The 20,669-nt window shown below is 58.6% G+C and overlaps 2 protein-coding genes across 8 annotated transcripts in view; one reads left to right on the forward strand and one right to left on the reverse strand.

Moving 5' to 3' along the window:
• Window positions 1-17,888, forward strand: DOLPP1 (dolichyldiphosphatase 1). Of its 6 annotated transcripts, XM_064579332.1 has the most exons (9): window positions 14-235; window positions 3,699-3,799; window positions 4,057-4,141; window positions 4,243-4,342; window positions 4,572-4,670; window positions 5,213-5,341; window positions 5,779-5,868; window positions 15,962-16,021; window positions 17,643-17,888. In XM_064579332.1, the coding sequence occupies exons 1-9, from the start codon at window positions 160-162 to the stop codon at window positions 17,851-17,853; spliced, it is 951 nt and encodes a 316-aa protein (XP_064435402.1). In that variant the 5' UTR covers window positions 14-159; the 3' UTR covers window positions 17,854-17,888. The 6 variants fall into 6 exon arrangements, with proteins under 6 accessions (XP_064435405.1, XP_064435404.1, XP_064435403.1 ...); XM_045883302.3 differs by lacking the exons at window positions 15,962-16,021; window positions 17,643-17,888 and adding an exon at window positions 8,002-9,487 and having other exon boundaries at window positions 32-235; XM_064579334.1 differs by lacking the exons at window positions 5,213-5,341; window positions 17,643-17,888 and having other exon boundaries at window positions 5-235; window positions 15,962-16,838.
• CRAT (carnitine O-acetyltransferase) overlaps window positions 13,899-20,669 on the reverse strand; it is a 14,474-nt gene continuing 7,703 nt past the window's right edge. For both annotated transcript variants that reach the window (XM_045883304.3, XM_045883305.3), the window contains 10 exons: window positions 20,313-20,478; window positions 19,753-19,927; window positions 18,501-18,679; window positions 17,888-17,988; window positions 17,382-17,501; window positions 17,072-17,194; window positions 16,836-16,971; window positions 16,395-16,457; window positions 15,486-15,623; window positions 13,899-14,748 (listed from right to left, as the gene is read on the reverse strand). In XM_045883304.3, coding sequence (XP_045739260.1) covers window positions 14,533-14,748; window positions 15,486-15,623; window positions 16,395-16,457; window positions 16,836-16,971; window positions 17,072-17,194; window positions 17,382-17,501; window positions 17,888-17,988; window positions 18,501-18,679; window positions 19,753-19,927; window positions 20,313-20,478 — 1,417 coding nt within the window. In that variant the 3' untranslated portion in view covers window positions 13,899-14,532. The remainder of the gene's footprint in view (window positions 14,749-15,485; window positions 15,624-16,394; window positions 16,458-16,835; window positions 16,972-17,071; window positions 17,195-17,381; window positions 17,502-17,887; window positions 17,989-18,500; window positions 18,680-19,752; window positions 19,928-20,312; window positions 20,479-20,669) is intronic.

Consider the following 20,669-nt stretch of genomic DNA (forward strand, 5'->3'; position numbering starts at 1 on the left):
CCGCTCGGGTCAGCCTCAGGGCCGGCACGCTAAATGGCTGCGCCGCTACCTGTATCGGCCTCCGATTGGGCACGCGGCGCCTCCCCGGCGTGATAGGTCAGGACCACCGCCCCCCTGGCTTCCCATTGGCTGCTCGGCGAAGCCCGGTCTCCGGGTAAGATGGCAGCGGACGGACAGTGCTCGCTCCCCGCTTCATGGCGGCCGGTGACCCTCACCCACGTCGAATATCCTACAGGTAAAAGGCGGCCCCGCCTCGGAGGACGCCTTCCTGGGGCCGGCCCGTCAGCCCTGGGCGCTCCGGCCCGCGCGAGCCCGCGGAGGGGGCGCCGGGGGACCGGGGTGGGAACTGTCAAATAGTGAGCCTTGGAGGGGTTCGGCCGGCGCGCGCGCCGCGCACGCGCAGTAGTGCGGCGATGAGCTGGGCGAAATTGTGAGCGGCTCTTTCGCGCACTCTGCGGCTGCGCGGCCGGGCCGCTCCCCCGGGTCCCGGGACGCTGGTGGGCTGTAATGGGGCTGGGGTCTGCGTGAGGCGGGAATGGATGACTGGCCTGGACCTGGGCCCTTCTTCCCTGACCTCCCTGGAGGCCAAGAGGCCAGACTCCCTCCTCGGCGTGCAGGGAGTGCTTCTTTCCTTCAGTCAGCGCTTTTAGGCTGCAAAGAGCTCCCCACTGCTGGGAGTGTGTAAACCGAGGCCGGGAAGTTATTCGTTGTTTGAGTACTTGTGCCACGCCCTGAGCAGGGCACTGCCCCACAACAGAGGGGGCCGTGTTAGGGGACTGGCAGCCCGTGGGATCTGACTTCTGGAGTTCCCCAATCAGATACATCTCTAGAAGTGCAGGTTTTTCCAGCTGAGAGGTCCTTTAGCGACCATTCTGGAGGCTAGCAGAGTGGTGCAGAGCTTGGGCCTTTGGGTCAGAAGTATCTGGGCTCCAGTTCAGGCTGAGGCCTGGTGCAAATGACTTCACCTCTCTGTGCCTCCTTTAGTTCATCTCTAAAGTGGGACTGATCACAGTGCCTTCTTTATAGCGGTGATGTGAGAAATGCTGAGTGTGATGCCTGGCACACAGTAAGCATTCAGTATGTAACTGCAGTGAATATCACCTCACCTTTCCAGGATCCCCTCAAGCCCACCCCACCCTCCCCGAGTAGGATGATTGGGTGTTGGGTGAGACTGGGGGCCCCTCATTGAGCCCTGGTTGCCCCGAGAAGGGCCTGCTCATGCTGTTCTTGGTCGCAGAGTTATGAGTACCTGGCCCCGCTGAGGGCCCCAGGGCTGGATGCCTGGGAACTTTGACCCTAGGTGTTCTCGGTTATAGTGGGGGTGGGGTGGCCCTGCCAGGCCTGTGCCCTGCCTGCCTGCCCACCATTTATGCATCATTCATTCAGCCAGTATTCACTGAGCACCTCCTGAGTGCTAGGCCCTGAGCTAGGTCTGGGTTTAGAATGGTGAACAGACTTCTGCCCTATGGACTGTGAAAAAAACCCCACTTTACAGGAGGGAAACCGAGGCCTGGAGAGGGGAAGGGACTTGAAGGCCTCAGCACTTTCGTATTTCCCCTCCCTGGCCTCAGAGTAGCTTCTCTGGGCGCTCACAGACCAGAAGAAGGAACCTGGCGTTCGTGAGCTGCATGACACAGGCTGTGACAAGGGACCCTTTGCAGGGTCTATGAGTGCCTGGAGGAGGGACCTGGGTGAAGCTGGGGGCCTCGTTTGAGGTCTGGTCCCTTGTTAACTCTTCTGTGGCCCCTTTTGTGCCCTCACCACACTTATCCTTGCTTCCTTCGTCCCTTCTCTGCTCATGTGGCGTCGTTTTTGAGCCTAGTTAAGTGCCAGGTGCTGTGCCGGGCTTGGGGGATTGAGCAGGGTATAGCGACCCCATCCCTAATCTCCTGGAGCCTACTGTGGAGAGGGAGAGACAGAGACCGGCCCCATAGCTACACTAGCGAGTGCATCATGAGCCATGCCCTGGTTACAGATTCCCCCACAGACTGAGAGCTCTGCAGTGGCAGGAATGTGTCTTTTTTTTTTTTTTTTTGCCACCATGGTGGCTGCTTAATTTATGTTGCATTAACCCATAGGGCATCTCAGTTGGGGGAGTCTGTGTGTGCGAAGGTCCAGAAGTGGGACAGGGCAGGGAGCACTCAGGGAACTAGAGTTCTGTTCCTGGGGACTGGAGCAGAGGTGGGAGGGAAGCAGGGCCAGGACTGTGCGGGGCCTGATGAGCTGGGCTGAGGTGGGACTCATCCCAAGGGCAGAGGGAGCCACACAGGGGCTTAGATCAGAGAGTGGTGAGGCCAGAGTCTCTAAGGCATCTGCAGGAAGGCCCAAGGTCACGTTGGCTGTGGGCCAGGCCGTGGAGATGGTCAAAGGTTTTGGGGTGCAAGTTACTCCCTGTCATTACAACCCAGTGCTCGGGGCATCAGCTGGGCAGCTGAGAAACCCAGAATCTCAGAGCTGGAAGGGACCAGGCCATCATGTGGCTGAGGAGACAGGCCTGTGACAGGCGAGGGCCTCACCCAGTGTCATCCGGTGGGCCCGGGGCAGCAATGGCAACTTGTACCTAGTTTGCCGGCCCCTTCCCCCGTGCCAGTTCCCAGCCAGTCCTACCATGGGTAGATGTGAGTGAGGCCAGGTGTGTGACCATCTCTTCAGACTGGAATCTGGGCTCAGCCCTGTGTGGGCACCTTCCTGCTCCCTGTGTGAGACCAGGCTGGTGGGGTGGGCCATTCCCATGCTGGGTTCTCCCAACATGGAAGCATCCCTAGGTGCCAGGGCTGAACTGGTCTCGTGGGTCTTGCCACATCAAAGCTCCCATAGCTGTAGGACGTGGGTGCTAATATCCCCTCTTCACTGGCACAGGAGCTGAACCATGCACCATGTGTACCCTCTGACCCTAGAGCGGCCACGCAGATGCCCTGTCTCTAATGGTGAGGGCAGTCTTTGGATTCTGTGTCAGCCCTGCCCTTAACCAAGGGGGAGCGTGGCTCTTGTCTTTTGGCTTCAGTGTCCTCAGCTCTCAAAGGGGCTCCTGATCCCCGCATGGCCTCCTTTCTGGGCCTTGAGGAGGGTAGAAACAGGTAGAGGCTGCCATACTGGGCAAAGCAGCCTGTCCCCTCCCCTCACTTGGTCCCCGTCAGGCTCTGCAGTGTCCAGAGACTACCAGGTTCCGCCGGAGGCCCCGGACTTGGCTGGGGCAGCTTCAGCACAGCCCTGTGTTCCAGAGGCACCCATGTGCCCGCTGGCCTTCCTCCTGGTACGGGACCTGGCCTCTGAGGTCAGACCAAGCCGGGTTCAAATTCCTGCATTGGCAGGGTGATGGGTTTACTACCTGAACCAGGTCAGAGACTTGGATTTTAGGCCAGATCTCACCTCTTTCTGGCTGTGTGACCTCGGGCAAATCATGCAACCCCTGTGGAACTCAGTTTCTTCATTTACAGGATGGGGCCAGTGAGGGCACCAGCTTTAAAGTTATGATCTATGAACATGAGGGCCCAGTGAACAGACACTGGCACATCATGCCCATGACTGAGTTGGTGAGGTCAACTGGTAGACTGAGGCATCCACAGCTGCCTGGTCCTGCCCTTTGGGCCCTTCTGGGCCTCCTTTCTGGCTCAGGCCCCACTTGACTTGCTGGGTGCTGGCCCCTCTTCTGATTGCTGTGCTCTGTCCTCATCCTCTTCTCCCTTTATCCACCCCAGGGGATCTCTCTGGCCACCTCCTTGCCTACCTGAGCCTCAGCCCCGTCTTCGTCATAGTTGGTTTCGTGACCCTCATCATATTCAAGCGGGAGCTGCACACGGTAAGTCTGTCCCTGCCCGGCCCTGCCCGGCCCTCCACTGCCCCCACGCCAGGGAGGGGGCGCTGCACCGCTTCATCCTGGGTGCTTTGCTTTCTCTTTCCTGCCCCTGCCTTTCTTGAGGTGTGCGGGGCTTCCTGGCCGGGTCGGGCTTGTTCACTAGTTGGGGTGGGAGGTTCAGGTAGATGCCACAGTCTCTGGGCCTGGGTACTGACCAGCAGGCACACAGAGGCCCAGCTGACCACACATCTTCCTGGCAGATTTCATTCCTAGGGGGCCTGGCACTGAACGAGGGGGTCAACTGGCTGATCAAACACGTCATTCAGGAGCCACGGCCCTGTGGAGGTAGGGCCTGGGTCGTGGGGCCTGGGGGGGGGGCGTCCCCCGGACAGAACATGACTGGGAGGCCTGCAGCCTCCCATCCCGCTCTGTTCTCTCTCTCCCAGGCCCCCACATGGCAGTGGGCACCAAGTACGGGATGCCCTCCAGCCATTCCCAGTTTATGTGGTTCTTCTCCGTCTACTCCTTCCTTTTCCTGTATTTAAGGTGAGGTTCTGCCCTGGCTGGGGTGGCCCTGAACTGGCCCAGGCTGGCCTCTGCCAGGGACTCTCTGTCAGCTCTTTGGACACCCCTGGGGCTTGGCCTCTGTCGGGGTGGGAGGAGCTGCAGCCAAGGAGAAGGTGCCCAGGCAGCATTTGGATGGGACCAGGGGCTGGTGGGGAGGCCTGGGCTCCAGGCTGGGGGCTGAGGCCGTCTGACAGGCCTGTTTTCCCAGAATGCACCAAACAAACAACGCCAGGTTCCTGGACTTGCTGTGGAGGCACGTGCTCTCCCTGGGTCTCCTCACCGCGGCCTTTCTAGTCTCCTACAGCAGGTACGGAGGGAGGGAGAGCCCCTGCCCCCTGCCCTGCCCACTGGGGTCCTGCTGGATTCGTGGTCCCTGTTGGACCTGCGTATGGACCCGAGTCCCAGAGGCTGTAGAGCAGGGCTGGGGAAGGGGTCCCAGGCCTCTCATTTTAAAGGGCTAGGACTCTGCTCCCCCTTCCAGCCCAGTCCTTCCTCTCTCCTCCGGGCCGAGCCCACAGTTCTGGGGACACCTGCACACATCCGCCGTCTGTTCCCTGTGTCCCGGAGGAGCTTATTGAAGACAAACTCAGAGCTGAAGGCTGGACAGAAGGGAGGCAAATCCCAGCCGAACCATCCCTTCACTTCTGTGGTTGGGGGAGCAGCTGTTGGAACGAGCATCTCCTTCTGAAAGTAGATCGGAGGCTGTGTGTTCATAGGAGTCTCTCCTATCTGTGTGTGTCTCCCCGTGTGCACGCACAGGTCCCTGGGAAGCCAGCGCTTGGGCATGGGGGGACTGTGCAGGCCTGTGCCCAGCTGGGTCTCATGAACTTCCCTCTGTCCTTGGCCCAGGGTCTACCTGCTGTACCACACCTGGAGCCAGGTGCTCTATGGGGGCATTGCTGGGAGCCTCATGGCCGTCGCCTGGTTCGCCTTCACCCAGGAGGTCCTCACCCCGCTGTTCCCTAGGATAGCAGCCTGGTAACTGCCTCCTGGCCCTGTGGCTGCCCCACCCACCTCTGCCCTCAGCCTCTAGCTCCCTGGGAGGGCGGCCCTAGTGTCCCCGTCTCTGGTGGGCATGGGCTGTGGGTCCTGCTTGCCTGGCATCCTCCTCCCCCAGGGGTTTCTTCAGGCCCAGAAGCCAAGGGGCCACCCTCTGCACCTAGGCTCTCAGGGATTTAGGAAGCAGCCCGAGGCCTGCTGGGCTGTGTGTACCGTGGGGCAGCGCCCCTGCCTGGGTATCACACAGGTGACACATCTGGGTCTCTTTGTGGCTCCTGGGTCACAGGCCAGGCAAAGATTCTCTGAGTAGTGGGGGAGGGTGCATTGCCAGCCCTGGGCACTGGTGGGGGAGTTTGGCTTGGTGATAGGCTCATGCCCTGATGTGGTCCTGGCTTTCTGGATGTCTGTTTCTCCAGGCCTATCTCTGAGTTCTTCCTAATCCGAGACACGAGCCTCATTCCCAACGTACTCTGGTTTGAGTACACGGTAACCCGGGCAGAAGCCAGGTGAGTTAGGGGCCAGCAGTCACTGGGTCCTGGCTCAGTGGGACAGAGCCCCACAGCGCCCACTGCCCCCCTGTTTGGAGGGCTCCCCAATAGCCAGCCACTTGCCTCAGCACTTTTCTTGCACTACCTCATTGAACCTTCCTCTGGGTCCCATTTTACAACTGAGAAGGTGAGGCTCAGAGAAGAGAGGAGGAGTTGCTTGACTGGGGACTTGCAGAAGGTGGGTGTGGGAGCTAGGCAGGGAACCTGGCTGTCTGGCCCAGAGCTGTGCTTTTAGCCTCTGTGGCCCAGAATGAGAGAGCTGGGCAGCTAAGATTCTCAGGGTGGCTGAATGTGGATACTCCTTGGATTTGTTTAGTCCAGATACTTTCCTACAGATGGGGAAACTGAGGCACAGGGAGTTGGGGCTGCCCATGGATGCATAGCAAGTCAGAACAAAGCTGGGCTTCGGAGCCTCCTGACTCAGCTCTCCCTCTCCACTCACCCCAGATCCTGGGTGGGGTTCCAGCTGGGCTGGGGAAGGCCCCGTTTCTTCCCAGGTTCAGAGGGGGAGCTGAGGTGAGGTGAGACTCCAGAGTAAGCCTGGGAGGTTTCCTGACATGCTGGTGAGAAGAACCCTGGGGCAGGCTGGGGCCCTGTGTTGTAGCATCTGGGAAATGTGTCTGGGGCATCATGGTCCAAATTATCCTAATGAGCTTAAGGGTAAAGCCTGGGATCCATGAGGAAAGGGGATTTGAGGGGGTTAGGGCAGGCAATCCCATTATTGCCCATTATTGATGGAAGGGCCCCAGCTGGCCCGGGCGCCCCACCTGGCCCCACCTGGCTGGCCGCCACCTGCTTTCAGCAACCAGAATTTCCATGAGCACCTGCTCTCGGCCAGGCCATGTGCTAGGGGGTAATACAGAGGGAGACAGTCACGGTAGACAGGGGAGACATGAGGAATGAAGCACCTGTCTGTGCAATCTGTGTCCTGGGCCTGGGAGCTCGTGACAGGATCCTGATTGGCGGGGAGGTGCCCGGGGGAGGAGGCAGACCTGAGTGTGGAGCAAGAGTGGGCCTGTTGAAGTGGGGGTGGCAGAGAGTGTGCTCTCCGCAGAGGAAACAGCACCCTCAAAGCTTCTAAGGCAGGACAAAGCTTGGTGAGTCCACCAAACAGAGGCAGGTGTGGTTGGAGCCCAGGGGACAAGGGGACAGAGCAGGGGATGAAACTGGGGCCACATCGTGCAGGACATGTGGGCGCAGTTAGTTTTCTGAATTTTATTTATTTATTTATTTATTTATTTATTTATTTATTTATTTATTTATTTATTTATTTATTTATTTATTTTAAAGATTTTATTTATTTATTTGACAGAAAGAGACAAAGCGAGAGAAGGAACACAAGCAGGGGGAGTGGGAGAGGGAGAAGCAGGCCTCCGGCCAAGCAGGGAGCCCGATGCGGGGCTCGAGCCCAGGACCCTGGGATCATGACCCGAGCTGAAGGCAGACGCTTAATGACTGAGCCACCCAGGCACCCCGAGATTTCTGAATTTTAAATGGGACTCTAGACAAGTCCATTCTCCTTTCTGAGCCTCAGCCAGCCCCTCTAGAAAATGGGGGAGATTGTCCTTGCTTCCCTCAAGTTCCTGGGCCCATCGTGGATATAGCCATTTCCCCAACCAGATACTCAAATCCCCTGTAGAACATCCATCAGTAGTTCTACGTTTGCCTACACAGCTCCAGGTGGAGAACTGTCTTTTGTCTGTTTCGGTTAATGATAACAGAACCCTGCTTGTGTTGGCTTATCTGTAATCCCCAGCATTAGTTGGATTCCAGCCAGGTCCCTCTGACCTCAGGCCTCATCCCTGGCCCACCTCTGCCCCAGTGTCTTGACTGGGTTCCTGAACTCCAGAACTGAAACATCTGGGTTACAGACCCAGCCTGAGACATTGATCCTCTCTGGGATTCCAAATCCCAGGTGCCAGGGCAGGGAGCTCTGATTGGCCCAGTTTGAGTCCAGGGTGGGCAATCACCCATTTTGATGGGACTATGGATAAGGAGGGGACACCTGAGGGCATGGCTCACTGAATGCCAGGGGTCCCCTCATTTGACCCCTAAGCATCCTGACATTTGACCCCCACCCCCGCTTTGTAGGAACAGACAGCGTAAGCTGGGGACAAAACTGCAGTGACCGGTGAGTGTGGCTGGGTCCAGCCTCCAGATCTGGCCTGCACGATGCCTTGCAGGATGGACAGAATGACAGACAGAGGGATGAAGCAGAGACCTCTACAGACCCAAGTCACCAAGTGGAGCCTTTTTTTTCTTATTTTAATTTTAATGAACAAGGTGGACCAAAGGGCCGAGCCAGCCCCTCAACCCAGGACCCTGGGGGGCCTGCTGCCAGGGGGCCACATGGCCAGAGACCCTCGCTGTGCTACTGCCAGCCCCTGGTCGGGTGGAAAGTGCCCTGGGCACTGGGGTGTGGTGTAGAAGAGGAGGGCTTGCGCCTCTGGTCGCAGGGCCAGGAAATCCAGGTGGCGTGAGAAATACTATTTATTTTGGGGTTTTGTCAAAGGCAGATGGGCTTTTGGAGACGGGGCCGGAAGAGGCTGCCTGCTCTGCCGTGGTTGGCCTGCAACAGAGGAGGGGCCGAGGTCAGCCCGCCCGGGGCCCAGGGGACACGCCGCCTCGCCCTGGGCCAGAGAGGTGGCGTGGGGGCCCCGGTGGAGGGGAGCACCCCCATGCCCTCCCTGCCACCAATGCCATTCCAGAACCTTGTTCAGTGTTTCCTTGTCTGGGGGGCGGGGCCCCGAGAGAGCGCGCATCTGGCGGCTGCTAGCATTGTGCCCTACCCGTACCGACCCTGCACCACAAGGGCTTTCTCCGGTCCCCTGTCCCCAAGACAATGGTCCCCTTCTGACAAAAGAGCCTGCACATGTGGGTGAGCGAACCCAGGCTGTTTACAGCTCTTTTTTTGTCCTGCCATCCAGTAGCAGTTAGTTGTCAAACTCTACCCAGACAGAGCGCAGAGGAAGCAGGAGCCGGGTGAGGGGAGCGGAGCTGGGGGCGCCTGATGTCTCTGTCCTCTCTTCCCCTCCCCTCTGTGTGCTCAGAACACTCCCTTGTCCTTCTTGACACCCTCCGAGAGCCTGGGCGCTTGTCGGGCATCCTCAAGCCTGTGTCCGGGGTGTGGTTGCACAGGTCCCCACTGTCCAGTGTGGGGGGCGGCTGCTCCCGAAGGGACCCGACCTCTGAAGTCACTCTCAAGTGGAGTTGTGGAGAAGAGATGCTTCCAGACTCTGGAAGTTTCTAAACCTGAACCAGGCTGCTCGGGACCTGTGTTCCATACCCCGCCCCCGACCCTTTTTCTTTGTGGAGGTTCCTAATCTGCTGCTGAAGCACAATATTTCGGTGCTTTCTTTTCTCATTTGTTAAAGACAGCGTCCAAAAGCCATTCCAGATGCCAGGACCAGGGGCCTATTTCTGGGGAAGGTTGGTCAGTCCCCATGTTTTCCTCCCCTTCCTTTCTTATTTTTATTTTTTATTTTTTGCCTGAGACAAGCCAAGTGTGAGGTGGTTTGATTTAAGAAAAATCAATGAAATTGTTTACTATTGTTTTAAAATAAAACCTTGAACTCTGGCAGCTCGAGCATATGTTGCCTGAGCTCATGAGAGGAGACTGGGGAGTGGCCGTGGGGACATGCGACCCTGAGGGGCAGGGATTATGGCTAACATCATAAGCATCTCCAAGACATCTAGTCCCTTCCAGCCCCCAGACCTGGGGTTTGAACAGTCCCTGTGACATTTCGCACCAGTGTCTGAGGAGACCTTGCTGCCTGCTGTTCAGCCGCAAGTTGCCCCTTCTGGCGGTCCTGCTCCACCCCGCCGCGTGGTCCCGGCTGGCTCTGGCGCTGCCCTCGGCCTCACTGCCCCCTCCGTGGGACAGCCCTTGAGGACTGGGCAAGCGTGCCCTTCCTAAGCCTCTGCCGCCTCCACTCCCTGTTTAACTCAGTGTCTTGCTTTGGAAGATACAGCTGCAGGCTGAGCCACGTGTTTGGAGGCCTTGTGGGAGTGCCATGGGTATCAGGTCATCCCCAAGGGCTGGCCCGTGGTAGGGAGTCTGCTCCTTCCTTGATCCATGCAGCAGAGATGCAGAACGACCACCCTCAGTCAGGGTCAGGGTGAACCAGAACTATCTGTCCTCACATGAGCCTGGAGGTTGGGTTTGGATCCCTGCTGGGTCCACAGAACCTTGACATTCAGTTATGTTGACCTCACCCCAGGTATGTGGCAGAAGCAAACAAATCTCTGGAGGAAACTTCATCCAAGACCTATTTGTGTACATAGTTTTTGAAGATTTTATTTATTAGAGAGCACAAGCGGGGGCAGAGGGAGAGGGACAAGCTGACTCTCGTCTGAGCACAGAGCCTGACACGGGGCTCGATCCCAGGACCCTGAATTTGGACCTGAGTCAAAGGCAGACGCTTAACCAACAGCCACCAGGCGCCCCTGTGTAAAATGTTTTTAAATTATGGTGCACAAAATACAGACCGAGACGGCCAGGTACAAAAGGAAGTGGGGCCATGACTGAGAACTAGCAGAAAGCAGGCGATGGAGGCAGACCCATAGATACCAGGATGATACTGGAATGATCAGGCACAGACTAAATTGTTCTACTGTTTTAAGGAAGTAAAAGACAAACTTGAAAATATCTGTAGGGGACAGGAAACTAAAGTGAGATCTGGCAGATGTTAAAATGAATCAAATGTGAAAAATAGAATAGCTAAGAAACAAGAACCCAATAGGCAGGTGCAAGGCAGACTGGACACAGTTGAACAAGCAAGCTGGAGGACAGGTGGGACAAGATCCAGCAGGCAGGGAGGAGAGAGGAAAGGAAAGGGGTTGCCCAGTGAACTCTGGGGGTTCCCTGAGTCCCAGGTAGACTCGCTGCCTTTACCCCCATTGACAGCTCCCCGCCCCTGCCCACCATCCCCACCTTTAGGCAGCCCAACTTGTCCCGTTCAGTCTGGGCCCCAAGCCTAGCTGACTCTACTTCATACTTGATAAACATCTTTCAAATGTCTGTCTCGTTCCACCTGCCAGGCCGCTCTGGGTCCAGGTCCCTCCCTGGAGACCGCGAAGCCTCTGCCCATGGCTCCCTCATCCGCAGCCCAGCCAGGCCCCCTTCAACCCATTGCTCAGCATCTTCCTAAAACACCATTCTCACTGTCTTGGGAGAGTCCCCCTGTATGGGGCCCTAGGTGGTCTGGCCTTCACCTCACCTGGCAGGCTCCAGCCCCTGCGCTTTCCCAGTGAAAAGAGCCCAAAGCAAGTTCATGCCAACCTGGACAAACTTTTAGGGGATCTAGGTAAAAAACAAGTAATCTTTCATTCATTCATTGTGTCATAGTTTCGATTTTAATAATGTATTGCACAAAATTTATTTATTTACAACTTGTATCTTTTAACCTTCAGATTAGCTTTTTTTTTTTTTTTTTTTAAAGATTTTATTTATTTGTCAGCGAGAGAGAGAGCACACAAGCAGGGGGAGTGGGAGCTCCCGCAGAGCAGGGAGCCCGATGCGGGGCTCGATCCCAGGGCCCTGGGATCATGACCCGAGTCGAAGGCAGCCGCTCAACTGACTGAGCCACCCAGGCGTCCCTGTACAAAATATACTTAGAGCCATTCTTTTTCACTCATACTTTGCAAAAAACCCACAGAAAACCACCACCACCCCCCAAACCAAGTTCTTCATCTGCATCATTGGCATCAGGGTCTGGTGGCTCCCGGGGCCAACAATCCTCTGGGTCCACTGGCTAAGCGCATGACACTATCCCTAGAAATTTTATCCCAAAATGCAAGTGTCCATTGGCATAACGTTCAGTTGGTTTTATTTATTTTTATAAATAAATAAGATCCAGACAGTTGGATTTAAAAACTCAATCCTGGGGCGCCTGGGTGGCTCAGCCGTTAAGCATCTGCCTTCGGCTCAGGTCACGATCCCAGGCTGCTGGGATCGAGCCCTGCATTGGGCTCCCTGCTCCACGGGAAGCCTGCTTCTCCCTCTCCCACTCCCCCTGCTTGTGTTCCCTCTCTCACTGCCTCTCTCTCTCTCTGTCAAATAAATAAATAAATAATCTTAAAAAAACAACAAAAAAAGCTCGATCCTGTAGGAGTGTGTCATCTCCCCAACACCTCCCACAGTGTCCAGAGACCTTTAGAACACTTGTTCCCCCATGCAACACTTGCAGAGTGTGAGGTCACATGTCATGCCCTCAGGAATAATGACTAAATCAGTGTTCTTTTGCCTTCCGCTCACCCCCACCCCACCCCCAGCCTTCCGTCTAACACTGCTTGGGGTCATCTGTGCTAAATGCGTCTTCTCCAAATGGTACTTTCAGCCCTAGAGAACTGAGTGAGCCTCTGTAGCAGTTCCTCACTCCTGAAGGATCATTTTGCCTTATATTCAGACCCATGCACTTAGAACTCGAGCCTCCGGAGCCCTGGGTGTCTGTCCAGGCAGTGTCCTCGGCCTGGATCCCTCTCGCTGCTCCCCTGCTGCCCCAGGCTGGGTTGTGTGCGCCTCCCTGCAGCACTAGGGCTCACCTGTGCACTCACTCAACTCCTGCAGTGGGCCTGCTCCCGAGACTCCCAGTAGCCCCCTGGGGGAGCAGCACCACCTCCATGATACGGACGAGGACACCCGGGCACAGGGAAGCCAAGGGCCAGCCGAAGCTCTCCAGCGGTGGAGTAGAGGCTGTGTCCTGTGGGGTTCTCTGGCAGGCCTTCCTGCTCACGGCCCCTAAGACGAGGGCACTCCCGTACCCCTTCCCTTGGCATCCACCCCACCCTACTGGCCGTGCTGGGGTCCTGAGTGGCCAGGCCTAGGACAACACCCACTCCCCCCGTTTTCTGGGCCCCTCTTGCTCCCTGGGACTTTGGGCAAGGGGCACACCCTGTCCTAGCCTCATCAGAGAACAGGGACGCTGAGTCCCCACCTGTGTGGCTGTGAGGAGGCCCCATCAGGCTGGACGGTCCCCAGTGCCTAGCACAGGTTAGTTTCACCTGTCAGTGCCTTGGTCCAGCTGGCGCCTTCCTGTGCCTCCCGGGCTGGGGCCCTCTGTCCTCCTTCATCACCAGCTCAGGGGCCCGAGTCCAGGCCGGTTTCCACCCGGGGCTCCTTTCTCCTCCACCTGCTGCCCTGGGGTTGTCTGAGTGGGTGTGGTGTTGGCGCTGGGTGCTTGGCTATGTGGGCCCTCTGGAAATGTCTCTCTGCCACTATTAGTGGCCTGGTGACCTTAACCTCTCTGAGCTTGTTTCTGCGTCTGCAAAATGGAGAAAGCCAGAGGATCTACCCTCACGTGATTGTCCCGAGTCAGCCAGGTCGCCTCACTCACAAGCTCTGCGACCTCTCCCACCTCCACCTCCTCAGCCCCTGTTCTGGGGAGTTTCACAGGTGCCTTCCCTAGGGCCAGTATCCTTCTGAGTAGGAGACTCTTCTCTCCATAAACAGCCTACTTGATTTTGGCAGGACACCCTGGCCCTGTGAGGTGTGGGTGGCTGGGGACACGTATAGGGCTCTGATCAGCTGGCCGCATGACGTGGTGTCTGCTAGGCCCTGGCAGCACCTGGGGCTGGGCCGGGCTGAGCAAGGCTGCTTGGCCGTGGCCGCTGCCGGCTCAGTGTGTGTGTGTCGGGGTGGCAGGACGAGGCCCTGAGAGTCGGCTCCACACTGCCTAGCCCGCCACAGCTGCGGCTGTGAGGCCCCCCAGCCCCACCGGGAGAGTCGTTCCCACCCACAGCCCATGGACAGGGAGGCCCAAGTCAGTGGAGACTGCAGCCCTGGGTCTGGTGCCATTCCCGGCTAAGTGCCCTGAGGTCGGCATTGGCCTGCAGCTCCCCAGCCGAAGCTGGAGAACCCTCCTCTTGGCTGCTCTGGGAGCCTCCGGGCCTGCTGGCTGCTTGGACACTGGCTCCCAGATGCAGGCCAAGTTGAGAGAAGGCAAAGCGTCTGCCCCACCTCGCCTCCCCCCTCGGCTGAAACACCTCTCCACCGACAAATTTCTGCTTTATTAATTAATCACCTTGTATGTTACTGTTATACAACCATCAACATGGTTCAGGAATCAAGCTGAGTGGAAGCAAGTGAGTCGGGGCTCAGGGGCCACATGATCCAAAAGAGCACAGCAACCCCCCTCCCCCCCGGGGAAGATAGTACTGCCATGCAGGGTGGGCCGCGTCGAGGCCTTGGGTTTCCCTTACCAGCACACCCTGCAGCCTGGCCTCAGCCTTGGGGAGGCCTGGAGCCCCTGGCTCTAGAGAGTCCTGGCTCTAGATCCTTAGGAGCCAGCAGTGTAGAGGGCAGGGGGCTGGCTAGAGCTGAGCTAGCAAGAAAAGGACTTCCCAGTCTGCTGCCCTAGCGAGGGACGGGCTCTTTGGGCTCCTTCCCCTGGAGGTGGGCTCATGGGTGACGCGCTGGGCGCCAGGGCCTTCCGTCCTACTCAGCCTCTGAACTCAGCCCAGGACCTGGGCCCAGCAAATGCTGGGGATGACCCCATGGAAGGCCCTGGCTCAGGCCTGCAGGCCCTGCATTAGTCAGATCTGCAGGGTCCGGTGGGGAGGGAGCAAAGGAGCGGAACGTTGGTGGGCGTGGCTGTGGCGCCGGCAGGCCTGAGCACAGGGGGCTCACAGCTTGGCCCGAGGGTGGTTCTGCAGCAGTGCGCGCATGTCCAGGAGTGCCTTCTCCAGGTAGTGCGCCAGGCGGGCTGCGTTGGTCTCGGCACAGCTGTTGTAGGCCGACACGGAGAAGTTGATGTGCGCCTCCATGGGGTTATAGCAAACGCCATAGCCATCTGGGACCACGGGCCCAAAGAACATGACACAGTCTGTCTTGGCAGGGACCTGGAGACAGCACAGGACTGAGGTTTCCGTCCTACCCCACGGGCTCCCCTCCAGCCCCGCGGTGGCACCAGCCGGCCTTTCTATATCTCTGCTCGCACTGTGCTCTGCCCGAGACGCCCCTTCCTCTTCTCCAGCAGATGCCTTCCTTCTCCTCCTCCTTTGGGGCGCAGTTCTGGAGTCAACCCTCTACGGAGCTGTCCTTGCCATTCCCGAGGGAGCTTTAAGTGCTCCCTCCTTGAGCCTCCCCTGACCCCCAGCACTTCCTGGGGCGGGGAGGGGGGGGAACGTCACTGCCTTGGTCCCTGTGCTCCCAGCCTACACTGTGAGCCCCCAGGGACACAGGATGGTGGTCTGTCCCTGCTGTGTTCCAGTGCCCAGCACTGGATGGCATGACTCAGACGTTCCTTCGTGCCTGACCAGTGAATGAATGAAGGTGATTCTCCCACAGTGGGGGGCGGGGGGGGATCTCTGACTCCTTCTCAGCCTCCCTGAGCTGCAGCCCAGCCCCCTGACTCCAGCTCTTCCACCAGAACTCAGTTCTTCAGCAGTGGACATGGGGTGGCCTCTATGGGTCACACCACCACCAAGGTCTGACCATGTTCTGGACTTTGGCTCTATTCAGTGGAGCCTTTGTCCAGCTCCAGCAGGGTCTGTGCCATCCCACCCCAGGGCACCTAGGGCAGTGGCGGGGGCCCGGAGGGCAGGAAAACCCAGATGGCTCCGGGGCAGTGGCCCACCTGGCTGGTGGAGAGGTTGAAGTGCATAGCGACGGCGTAGGAGGTGTCCATAAAGATGTCGGGCATGCTCACCAGGTCCTCAATGGCCTGCAGCTTCAGGCCCAGCAGGTGCCGGTCGAAGGCCTCCCCGCGGATGGCCTGTGAGAGGGGAAGCCATCAGGCGCAGCGGCTGCAGGCCCAGAGGGTGCCCCTGACCTTCCTCAAAGGCCTGCGGCAGCAGCGCCTCTTCCACACGGTGGTCCCTTGGACTCCCAAGACCAGAGGGTCCAGGCAGTACAGCCCTCCCGTTACAGATGGGGAAACTGAGGCCCAGGGACCTGTCCAGGGAGGGACCAGGGCAGGATTTAAGAACACAGGCCTACAGCTGGGTGGCCTGGCCCCATCCTGGCTATGGGGCCTTGGCAGGTCACTTACATCCTGGAGCCTCAGTGTCTTCATCTATAAAATGGGGATGGTCACTGAATTTCCTTTTACAGGGTGGCAGTGAATCGAAATGGACATCTGCATGGAACGTGGGCCGAACCCGGCGCACACAGGTGCTCAGAGCCAGATGGAAACCCAGGCCTCCACCCTCCTGACCACCGCCCAAGCTGTCAGAGGGCAGGACCGCTGCTGTTGGCCAGACCCTGCAAACCCTCAGCGTCCTGGGCTCCCGGGACACTGAGGAGAGAGCATGACGCAAGGGTTCTGGGGCTGAGCCAGCAAGATCCAGAGGCTAACCCGGGACCAACAAAGTCACTGGGCTGAGCCTTGGTTTCTCCAACTTTAAAACGGCAATATTCAGCCTGGCTCCAGGTGCCCCAAGTGCCCCAAGGTTTGGGGAGGAGGGGTTTGTGTTAAGGGTGAGCAGCATTTGCTGCAGGGATGGACAGGCAGACGGACAGCTGGGAAATGAGGTCATTCGGTCACCTGGTCGGCGTAGGCTCGGTGGGCTTGCACGGCCTTCCGCAGCAGCTCCACCTTCTGGTGCTCCTAGGGGGTGAGGGAGTTGAAGTGTATGTCCCTTCCCTGTTCCTGCCGCCCACACCCCAGCAGCCCACTTCCCAGCCAGCACCGGAGTCCACGCCCTCTGAGAGCAGAAATGGGAACTGCCCTCTCTCTCGTCAGTCCTTCTCCGAGGCCTGACCCATAGGGCAGAAGCTCGCTGCAGATAAGTGAATGAACAAACAGTTCCTTTTAGTCTTTGGCTGCCAGGAAGCTCAGGGCCAAATCATGACTCTACCTTCTGGGAGATTCCCAGCACCCAGGGGTTGAAGGGTTGGAAGGACAGGAGGTGCTCAATCAATGGTGTGATGACAGAACGTATAGGAAGGGAGACCAGCTTGCCCACCCTTACCCTGGACCACTCACCGACACGTTGGGGTCATCCATGGCTTTGACGAAGGCCAACGAGTCCACGGAGGCAGAGCGGATGGTGTCGGTGCGGCCCAGGTGAAACATGCGCAGGGAGGCACTCTCGTACGTGGCGCACGCCTGTTTGTAAATCCTGGGTGGGAGAGGGGGCTGAGCACCCCCCTGGCAGGTTGCCCCGCCTCCACCCCCAGGCCTCATGCCTCCTCCACCGGCGGGGTGGGGGCGGGGCGCACCGGTAGTAGGCCAGCTGTAGGGCCATCTGGACAAAGGCATCGGGGCTCAGCTTCTCCGCCTTGGGGAAGTCTTTTCCAAAGTGGTGGAACACCATCACCATGATGTCCAGGTCCTGGATCATGCTGGGGTGGGGTGAGAGGGAGCTGGGTGAGGGGCAGGCAGCATCTGGCAGCCCCTGGCTGCCCAAGGGAAGGCCCAAGACCAGGCTCAGTAGCAGCCGGGTACGACGACAGACCCAGAACAGGAGCCCGGCAGGCTCCAGGGACCCGGGCTTTTACCCTGACTTAACCATCTGTGCCCGGTGCTTACATGCTGAGATTCTGCCTGGCCTTTTCAATGTCACTCTTGATCTCGGGGGTGATGTTGAACCGCAGCTTCTTGGGCATGGGCAGGGGCACCATGGGGGACCGCACAAGCTCGGGCTTCTTCCTGCATGGGACACGAGGAGGCCTCGGGAGCCTGGGTCCATACCTGGGCCTGGGGTGGGGGTGGGGCACGGTCCCCGAGGCTGGAGGGAGCCAGCCTAGGGAGACCCTGGGTTTGCTCCTTAGAAAAATGCCTTCGCCCCAGCTTTCTAGGAGCCACATGGAGGAGGCCTGCAGAGGGGAGGGGACTTGTCCGAGGTCCTGCAGCTGCGAAGTGGCAGAGCCGGAAGGCAAACCCAGGTCTGACAGACTCTACGCCCAGGCCTTCCTTCCTCCAGCTTCATTTGAAGAAACAGATTCCCAGGCCCAAGGGAGAGGGGCGTTCCCCATGTGTGTCACCTATCACCGGGAGCTAGGGAACTGGGTGGAGGGTGGGACAACCACACTCACGTGAACTCGATGACGTGGTCCACAAGGGCAATGATGGGGGGGCCCTCTGCTGCTGCATGCTCATAAACAAGCCCACAGGAGCCATCTTCTGCCACGATGAACTATGGAGGGGAGCAGGGCCCCATCAGGCCCAGGGCCCTAGAGCCACTCTCTGCTGGCTGGGTCCGTGGGAAGCGCCTCTCTGAAGCCATCTCAGGGGTTGGGATGACTTATGATTGTTATTAGTAACAGCTAATGCTCAGCAGGGGCCTCGGGCCCATTCCAAGCCACAGCAAGCACATCGCATACTCATACACCTCACTGAGTCCCTGCACGACCCTCCCTGGGGGTCATTTTACAGGCGCAGAGAGGGAAAGTCACGGCCAAGACCGCGTCGCTCTGCCTGGCCCCACAGCCCAGGCTCTCTCTGATGTGCTGCAGGGGCGACAGCGGTTTCTGGGCCAGGCCCGCTAATGACAGGCTACCCGCCTGGTAATTACAGCCACGTCCACCTGCTGGCTTCCCACCTGTTTTACTAGCTGGGAGGCCAGGGACGCCCAGGCGAGGGGCAGGAAGTCCTGAGGCTGCAGTGGGCCAAGTTTGGGTGTGCGTCCTGGCCCCGCCGAGGCCTCACCTGCAGCGTCTTGTCGAACCAGCGATTGCCGCTGTTAAGCTTGCCCCCGCCCCCGTGCAGCATCTGGCCGGCCACGTGGCTGCGGTACACATCGTCCGAGACCCGGGGCATGGGGGCGTCCAGGCACAAGGTGAAGATGCTCTTCTGGATGGAGCGTACTGATTCCCGGTTCACCTTGTCTGTGGAGGCAGGCGGGAGGGGTGTGAGATGGGGCTGAATGTCAGGCCCGGGGAGGCCTCGGAGGCTTCCAGAGCATTCATCTCGTGTTAGGTGTGGGCGTCAGAGCTTTACCCTCAACAGGACCCTGCGGCTCCCCTGGCACCCCGTGAGGCAGGGCCCAATACCAGACCCGCATTAGAAATGAGGAAACAGGGGCGCCTGGGTGGTTCAGTTGGTTAAGCGTCTGCCTTTGGCTCAGGTCATGAAGAGCCTGCAACACCTGATCTCAGGGTTGTGAGTTCGAGCCCCAAGTTGGGTGTAAAGATTTCTAACAAAATAAAAATAAACTTAAAAAAAAAAGAGGAGGGGCGCCTGGGTGGCTCAGTCGTTAGGCGTCTGCCTTTGACTCAGGTCATGGTCCCAGGGTCCTGGGATCGGGCGGGCCCTGCTTTGGGCTCTCTGCTGGGTGGGAGGTCTGCTTCTCCCTCTCCCACTCGCCCTGCTTGTGTTCCCTCTCTCGCTGTGTCTCTCTCTGTCAAACAAATAAATAAAATCTTATAAAAAAAAAAAAGAGGGGTGCCTGGGTGGCTCAGTCAATTAAGCACCCGACTCTTGATTTTGGCTCAGGCCAGGGTCTCAGGGTCGTGAGGTCTGAGATGGAGCCCCGGGGCTCAGCGGGGAGTCTGCCTGTCCCTCTCCTTCCCCCTCTGCCCCTCCCCCAACTCTTGTGCATAACTAAATAAAATCTAAAAAAAAAAAAAAGAAATGAGGAAACAGAAGCCCCAGGTCACGTGGAAAGCCAGTGTGGCTCAGGGCCAACACAGGGGTCTGGCTCTGGGGACAATGCCCCGACCAACACAGGATTTGGAAGGAACGTGGAGGCAGAGGTGGGGTCTGCAGCCAGAGGACTTCGACTGTTACCGTAACTTGCTGCTTAACAGAGGGAAACTAAACCCAAACAAGCCTTAGTTTCCTCATCTGTGAAATGGACCAACAACACCCACTCTGACTTGAGAGGATTCAGTGAAAAAAGTGGCTGCCCAGGGCCTGGTGGGGGGCCTCTCTTCCTTCTTCCACCCCCACCCAGGGGCACCTTTGATGAGGGTGTTGTACGCCTTGGCCCAGGAGTTGCGGTGGTTGGAGGTGAGAATGCCCACGGGCTCTTTGTTGGTTTGCAGCGACGAGTTCCAGATCTTCTCCAGTTGCACGAAGATCTGATCTGATGTCAGGGGTGTCCCATCGCTGTGGTACACGTCCAGCTCAAAAAACTATCCGGGCACAGGCAAGTGGAGAGAAGGGAGGCATGGGAGGGGTGTGTGTGTGTCTCAGACTGGCGGCAGTTACCTCCCACCCCTGCCTCCTCCTGGCCTTGGCAACCCAGAAGTTGCAGCCAGTGCCAGCTGGCCCAGGTCCTGCCGAGGGGACGAAGTCAGGCCATGGGTGTGAGCGGGGGGAGGGCCTTGCACTGCTCTCCCCCAGGCTGGGCAGGCCCGCAGCCCCTCCTGGCTGCCCTCAGGCTGGGGCCTAGCGGGGCACCCGGTGGAGACGCCCAGGGTGTGCCTGCTCCTGGGCACGCGGGGGCCTGTGCGGTGGGGCGGCTGACTTTTGGCCCTGCCCCCCTCCTCCCCTGCAGCAGGCTGGGAGCCCACCCACTTGGTAGTTGTGCACCACAGTGATGTGCATGGGCGGCTTCTTGGTCTTGCTGAAGCTGATGACCGTGTCCTGCTTGGGGCCTGGCACGCGGCAGGAGGACAGGATCTGATAGTACTGGTTCATGCACAGCGGCTTCCCCCCCAGGTACTCCACGGGCAGGGTTTCGCTGCGGGGGGGGGGGGTGCAGAGGGCCAGTGAGGGGGCCACCAGGCAAGTAAGTGGGAAAGAGGACAAGACCGGCAGGAAGCTGCTGCTGGGCACAGCTGAGAAGGGGGCTCACACAAGTGGTGTCCCGACCCCCACTCAGCAGGAGCCAGGGCTGGGTCAGGGCCTGGCCTGCGGTCAGGAGGCCTGTCT

The sequence above is a fragment of the Mirounga angustirostris genome, unplaced genomic scaffold, assembly GCF_029215605.1.
Source record: "Mirounga angustirostris isolate CCGP_5_RB_7025 unplaced genomic scaffold, mMirAng1.0.hap1 SCAF_15, whole genome shotgun sequence".
NCBI classification, from domain to species: domain Eukaryota; kingdom Metazoa; phylum Chordata; class Mammalia; order Carnivora; family Phocidae; genus Mirounga; species Mirounga angustirostris.

Excerpts from the sequence above, each read along its gene's own strand:
- DOLPP1 (XM_064579332.1), top strand. The coding sequence starts at position 160 with ATGGCAGCGGACGGACAGTGCTCGCTCCCCGCTTCATGGCGGCCGGTG. Across the intron at positions 3,800-4,056 it reads TCAAGCGGGAGCTGCACACG|ATTTCATTCCTAGGGGGCCT; the intron begins GTAAGTCTGTCC and ends TCTTCCTGGCAG. Across the intron at positions 4,142-4,242 it reads GGAGCCACGGCCCTGTGGAG|GCCCCCACATGGCAGTGGGC; the intron begins GTAGGGCCTGGG and ends TCTCTCTCCCAG.